We start from the raw sequence: 7,321 nt of genomic DNA on the forward strand, positions 1-7,321 counted from the left end.
GATTAGATGGGATCGAAAACTTGTAAGGCACAATCTGTGCCGATCTATATCTCTGCTTTATTGTCTACAAGCTGAAAATCCTAGTGCCATGTGCCTCTTGGATGCTCCTACAGCAGGTTCAATTTCAGAATTACACCTCATTCTGTTATCATGCGTTTGTGTGAAGGATAGAACTATGCAGTTGTCATGGGGAAAACTACAGATTTGCTTCTGTTAAATCACATTTTTTTTTACAGGGATATTGCATTTAATATCGATTAAGTTTTATAGTAGAATGTTTTCTTTTGGGTCTTGCTACAATACAAATTTTAAGAGGTTAATCCTTAGTTCCAAATAAAAAATATTGGTCTGATGAAAGATGTAACATAAAATGCTTCCTGCAGTAATGAATTATTGTTCCTTCAGTTCTTGTGACAGAAGGAAAAGCAGGAAGTGGGCTTGACTGTTGGGTGAAAATCTGATTGCCAGTTACAACAGGGCATGTGCCTGGGCCGTTCAGCACAGTGTGATTCCTGTGAGGGAGAATAGTTCATTTAAATGAGTTGAATTAGATCTGTTAAGCACTGCCAGCACCAGTGAGAATCTCTCCAACTTTCCCACTGACGGCAGCATTTAGTGTGCAATTGAGAGAATCGCGCACTTCAGGTGTAATTTGCTCAGAAATATTCTAAGTGTTGAATGGACGAGAAAATGGAAGGTTTTCTCACCTGTTTTTTCAGCGAGGTAATTAATGGAAATTTATGGCACTCTGTGAAATACAGAGACCGTAATGTGATTCTGACCAGTTCAGTTGTAGTCAGAGAGGTTTGCAGCATGGAAACAGACCTTTGGCCCAACTTGTCCATGCTGCCCATTTTTTAACCATTAAACTCATCCCAATTGGCCCGAATTTGACCCATATTGCTCTATGCCAATCTTACCCATGTAACTCTCTAAATGCCTTTTAAAATACTATGGCTGTCCCACTCAATGTTGGGAAAGTTAAAGTCTCCTACTAATGCCCACCCTATTTATCTTGGAGCTATCTGTAATCTCCTTACATTTTTGCTCCTCAATTTCCCACTCACAGTAGGGGGAAGAGTGAAGTCTCAGCTTACCTGTGAGGCTGGCTGCTGTACTCTAATGGCACCATTACACAGGCACCCGATCTCCCAATATACATTCCCCCTGATTGCCACCCCAGCTGATTGCCTCCCCCCTGCCACCCCCACCGCCACCACCACCACCAATCAGCCCCACACTGCAATGCAGAGTTCCTTGCCTCCAATGAACCTGCCCCATCTCAACCTCCTCCCTCAGCCTCTGTCCTGTCAGACCTTGCCCTCTCAGGCCCCACCCACTTGGCACTACCAGTGGGCACTGTCTGGGCACCGGGTTACCAGTGCTACATGGATACTAACCGGTTGTGACCCGATCACCTGGGGCGCTTCAATGGCCTCCAATCCCACTGGTGAGGACCGTCTGTGATCCTCACCGGTGAGCACCTTGATTGGAGAGGGAACTAAGATAGGTGAGCCTGGATGATTGTGTCCTGCTCATTAATGACATGTTAAACATGTCACTAATATTTTAATCAGCCTCGTGCCCTACCCAAGCATAAAGCTCATTTTGCTGGCAGAATAGGGCTAGCAAGATCGCGAGAGGTGAGAATCAGGCAGTAACCCGATTTTTTTTTGCCATTTGTCATACCTTACCAGTTCGCCATGCCGATCTATCAGTATGGCAAGCTGGTAAGATTCCATCCTTCATCTTTTTTACATCTTAGTGAAATTGCAGTATTGAACTGTGCATCAGAGTAGGTCAGAATGAAGACTGAGAGTGCTAGATCTCAACACATTAAAAACATCAAGGGATACTGGGATAATGCAAGAAAATAATGTTGGAGTAGATTAGCCATGATCTCATGCCTACATAAGATGAGCCATTTTTAAAAGACAAATAAAACATTGTTGGATTTGCATCATAAGTTGAAGTCAGTCACTTTTTATTAATCTACTTATGAACAAATGTCACTTTTTATGAATTTTTTTATGAATGATGTTGCTCTTCGTTAGACAAAAAGTATTTTGTGGTCTTCTTTTTATTCTGAAAACTGATCTGAATATGTGATTTGGCCTTCAAAATGATGCTTAAACGGCAATGAATAAAGATATACTAAAAATCGATCCTGACATTTGGACAGTGACATTATTGCTAGTATCAAAAAAATGACAGACCATAAAAATAATACTGCACAAACGGGGACAGCTGAATAATCTATCAATATGAATTAACTGTAAGCACATTGTAATATGATTCTGGAAACAATTTTACAAGTAATAGTCTACATTTTTATTGCATTTCAAGGATCTTCCGAGTAATTACAAAAAATAGGAAACATACTTGTTTCTATGAAAACAAAATATTTTAATGGGTTTTTTTGTTTAAGAAGGTGATGCTTTATATTGCTATGGTACGAGGAAGATTCATTAAATAAAACAAATGGCACTCATCGGTATAAAAGCCCAGCAAGCAAGTATATATCTTAAAAGGAGAACTGCAAAACAGAGAACTCAGCTAAGAAGAAATCACAACAGTAAATATTACAATTGGATGTCAGTATTTTTATAAGAATTTTAAACTGTATATATTAATTGATGAATACATTTATGGGAAGTTATATTCAAGTCATAAACTTATACTGATTTTAACCTCTTACGTATTTTTTCCCCCTTTACAGTGCATCTATTTATCAGCGACAAGTCCTGAAGTATTGGTTCTTGCTAAGTTGTTATCATTTATACTGCCAAGAAGGGAGCTTTGCATATGCATGATGACAGGCTTCTGCGCAGCACCATTTCTGATCATTTATTTAAATTGTCCTAAAAGCTGGAAAGAGAATGTATTATTTTTCTTTTGGAAATCCAAGATCGTCTGATCAATTTTATCCAGAAAAAAGGTAGACAGATCATACTGGAAGCGGAAGGTGGAGAAGGGATGTAAATGCAGAAAAAAGTAAATCCTTTCAAAATAAAACCAATGTATAAGGGTCTTTTTTAAAGGGTAGGATGAACACCAATCTCATTGCTCACTGGTGGAATGAAGATTGATCTGTTATTTTCAAGTCAGAACTACTGGTTCCTTCACTTGAAAGTAAAACATGGTGATGTTTGGGCTGTAAACTAAGTATTATCAGGTGTATAGAAATCCAGTTATTTCTTGAATGAATGTTTATTGAAATCTTTAATATAAATGAATTATGTTTCTTAAATTTTTTGCCCCAAAAAAATCTTGCTTGAGGACGACATTTATAATTAGTTACCGCAAAGGTAACTAATGTTAATAGTTTCAAATTAGTATCTGATATCTCCTGTTAATGATAATTGTGGCAAATCTGGATAAATAAATGAATGGATATATGGATAAATTATTTCCCACAGTGTTGAATATTTAATTCCAACTGTCTGATCTGGGTTAAAAAATTCATTCACTCTTTAAAAAACATGTTTCTTTTTCAGGGCAAAGATGATTTCTAAGAATGTAATGATAAGCCTGATGGTCATTTGCATTGTGGCAATGCTAGCTGAAGAGACTGAGGGGTTTCTGAGTTTTCTGAGCCCAAGTGACTTCCAAAAGAAGATTGTACGTAAAACACTGATATCATTTAAATACTTGACTGATTGTGTTGTAAGCAGTTGCTGATTGTCCCATTTGCTTTTTAAAAGTTTGTAATATTAAAGTACCGAATAAATAGGGGCACGTTTTAAGAGCTAGCGAGCAGTCCAGAATTGGTCCAATCTTGCCCCATGAAAGATACATCTGGTTTTGTTTTTATTCATTTACTGTTATTGGAGTGCCATTTGACAATACCTTTTTGTTTCAAAGCAAAATGACAGAATCAGGAAGGGGAAAGAAGTGCCAGTGCACCTCCAACAGAGATCTGAGGAACATAGCTTATCAGAAGTGTTGAGTATGGAAGACATGAAAGAAGTATTAAAGGTACGTGAATGCAAAAATAATAGTATAGTTCTTTGTACAAACTGTTTTTTAGATCAGATATTTATACTGATGAAAGGTCTCTGAGTCAGAAGTCCTGATTCCACTTGGAGACTTGATGGTCAAGGAAGGCGTGTTCATTCCATAGCCAAACTGGTTGAGTATCAAGTTGGAAATCTTTGCAACGTAAGCCCAACATAAGTGGGAGAGTTTCTGGTCATCGGTCCTGACATCTCAGTTTTGTCTGATTAGTCGTCTGTGAAGCAAATAGAGTGTTTTTTTTACATTGAAGAGATCAGACAAATTGAAGCTATTGAAGAGGCCACATATTGTTCACAGAAACTACTTGTATCTGATTTTGCTGTTTTCTACTTTACAAATTTTGTACAGATTTGTGTTCCTCTGGAAATTGGAATCAAGATGAATACCAAACAATCTCAGAAGTACGGAGAACTCTTGAGTGAGTTCCTGAAGAACATATTATCAGAAGGCACAAATGGTAAGGTTCTACTCAGTCCTTGAAGCGTCATCTCCTAGGCTTTAGAGAAAACTAAAACATAAAACATTGAATGAACATGTTGCAATAAACTAAATCAGGAATGAAATTTCTCTAGTAATTCTTAGTTGTTGCATTTTCGAACCAATTAGTCTTCACCTCACCATTTACACAGTAGATCCAATAGTGTTTTGATAAAATAAGAAATTACCTAGCCTATTGTCTTTATATCTCAAATTTATTTAAATAGCTGCAAATTTCAAAACATTTATGGTAATTTCCAACTAAATTTATTGGAAAAAACACATTTGGTCTCAAAGCAATAGTGTCAAATCTTCATCAGACATTTATGACATTTCTATCCCTGTTAACAGTCGTCATAATGCTCTTTAACTATACAAAAAACAATATCAGTAATATTCATGAAAATGTGATACAATCGAGTAAACATGGGAAATAAGACCTGTCACCCTGCCAGTTTTTCAGAGAGTATATACATCATTTAGAATTTTCCCATTTGCTAATGAAATGCTGTCAAGCAAATCGGTACAAGAAAAATGAAAACAAAAGTGTGAAAAGTTATGAGCAATATGTTATGGGATACAAATTCAATCCATTCATATGAAGTTGCTTTTTTTTATTTAGTGGAAGTATTAATCCATTTATTCTTAACAGGTAAGATCTGAGCTGCTCCAAAATAGTTTTAGATAGCAGTATGAAGTAAAAATGCAAATCTAAATTTCAGGTTTATCCTATGATGTTCTTCAGGGTCTGTACAAGTAATTTGAAAAGTTTTTTGATACTATTATAGTCTATTAAGGTAACTGTCACTTTTTCTTTTATTCATTTGTGGGATGTGGGCATCTCTGGCTAGCCAGCATTTATTGCCCATCCCTAGTTGCCCTTCAAGGGCAATTAAAAATCAACCAAATCGCTGTGGCTCTGGAATCACACGTAGGCCAGACCAGGTAAGGACAGCAGATTTCCTTCCCTGAAGCACATTACTAAACCAGATGGGTTTTCCGACTATTAACAATGGTTTCATGGTCATCAATAGATTCTTAATTGCAGATATTTTTTATTGAATTCAAATTTCGCCATCTGCCATGGCAGGATTTGAATCCAGGTCTCCAGTGCATTAGCTGAATTGCTGGATTAATAGTCTAGCAATAATACTACAAGGCCATCGCCTCGTCTTTTCACATTAAAATGATCTTGAAATCAAATGTTACTTTTAAGGCTTTGATATTATTTGAGGACTAGGTGGTGTTGAAAGATATACAAAAACTGAAGGCAATTTCAATTCTTTTAACAGGTCAATAACATCAACAATCGGACCGGTTAAATATCGATGTGTAATTCATACAGTCTATACCTGAATACAAAAAGATTGTGAGAAACTGTTACGTATAGCGATGTTTAGTAATTAATAAAGTTAGCATGTAACTATGATTTTTGTCTAGTGTTTCATTACTCTGCTTATATGCACTTCATACAGCATTAATTATAACAATTCTGGAGCAGTCTCGGGATTAATTTTTCCTTCACTCTGTGGATTATTTTAAAACTTCTCCACCTGTTTCTTGCTATCTCTCAAGGGAACAGTGACTTATGCTGAGATACGGGGCTGGATTTAATGCAACCCGTCATAGTGGGAAACGTGGTGCCTGGGCCCACTTAACGCAAGAGAGCCTCGTGCCAGATCTTTGGCAGTGGAAAAACCTCCTCTGACTAAGTCAAAGGGCAGAAGGGGCTGGCACAGAATTCCCAGCCAACACTAGTACGATGTCAATTAGGTCCATTAGTGAGCCAATTGACATCCATTATTCCTGATCCCATCACAATTCAGTGCTGGCTGAGGAAATAAATTTTCCAGCTGCGTTCGCCCCTAGGCCAGAAAATTCCGCCCGAGGTCAGTAGACCTTTGCGTGGTCCGTGTCCCACTCGCTACAATTCCCATGGTGGGTGAGATGGGAAAATTCTCTCCATAGCATTCCAAAGTCACACAACCCTCAGAGAAAGCCATTCTCCTCATCTTTGCCCTATAAGGGGCAACCTCTAATTTTAAAACAGTACATATGTCACACCCACAATCTCTCCTCTGCCTAGCCCACTGAGTGTTCTGAGGACAGGGCATTACAACTGAGCATAGTCCTTTGCTCTCCCTCATATCCAAACACCCTAATTTCTAAGGATCATTCTGCAACAATTAGAAATCAGAATCAAGTTTGATTTTCAAATTGCTAGCCGAGATTGCTACTTCACCTGCAAACTCAGCAGAGACATGTATTACATCGGAAATGAGACAAAGAAATCTTCATTGAAAGGAAGACAGTGGCACATCCATAACACTTTATAATGAATGAAGTACTTTTGAAGTGCTGTCAATATTGTAACATTCTACCACATTGTTGCACAATTCTTTTTCAGTTTGGCTAAATTTCCACAATTTTTTTTAATCCATAGCAATGTATGAAGCAGGTGTATTTAAATAAAGTTAGACAGTGGTTGTTTTCCAGTTTGTCTCACATTATTGGGAGTAATGATCTTCAGCTTTATTGAACCCTTTTAATTTTTATTTTTGTGCTTCATAAGCAAAAATTTGCTTTGGTAGTCAACACAGCGGTGCTAGAAACAAAAAATAAATCATAAGTTGTTTCAGGAATACAAATACTCATTAATTTTATAGGAGGAAAAAGACCTTTTTCTCTTCAATATCCCTTCCCCTTTCAAACCAAATTTGGGTACAGTTTTGTCTTTTAAAAAGTATTTAGACAGTTATATGGGTATAATGAGTTTAGAAGATATGGGCCAAATGCAGGCAATTGTAACTAGCTTGGGGTTTTTAAA

The 7,321-nt window shown here is 37.2% G+C and overlaps 1 protein-coding gene across 1 annotated transcript; it reads left to right on the top strand.

The window, feature by feature from the left end:
- Window positions 1–2,442: 2,442 nt before the first annotated feature.
- Window positions 2,443–4,497, top strand: mlnl (motilin-like). The gene is made up of 3 exons (XM_080209643.1): window positions 2,443–3,621; window positions 3,865–3,978; window positions 4,366–4,497. Exons 1-3 carry the CDS (start codon window positions 3,505–3,507, stop codon window positions 4,495–4,497), a joined length of 363 nt encoding a protein of 120 aa, XP_080065769.1. The 5' UTR covers window positions 2,443–3,504.
- The last annotated feature ends 2,824 nt before the right edge of the window (window positions 4,498–7,321 follow it).

This window comes from Carcharhinus amblyrhynchos, chromosome 22 (genome assembly GCF_965287045.1).
Source record: "Carcharhinus amblyrhynchos chromosome 22, sCarAmb.v2.hapA, whole genome shotgun sequence".
In the NCBI taxonomy this organism is placed as follows: domain Eukaryota; kingdom Metazoa; phylum Chordata; class Chondrichthyes; order Carcharhiniformes; family Carcharhinidae; genus Carcharhinus; species Carcharhinus amblyrhynchos.

Excerpts from the sequence above, each read along its gene's own strand:
- mlnl (XM_080209643.1), top strand. The coding sequence starts at position 3,505 with ATGATTTCTAAGAATGTAATGATAAGCCTGATGGTCATTTGCATTGTG. Across the intron at positions 3,622-3,864 it reads GTGACTTCCAAAAGAAGATT|CAAAATGACAGAATCAGGAA; the intron begins GTACGTAAAACA and ends TTTGTTTCAAAG. Across the intron at positions 3,979-4,365 it reads ACATGAAAGAAGTATTAAAG|ATTTGTGTTCCTCTGGAAAT; the intron begins GTACGTGAATGC and ends AATTTTGTACAG.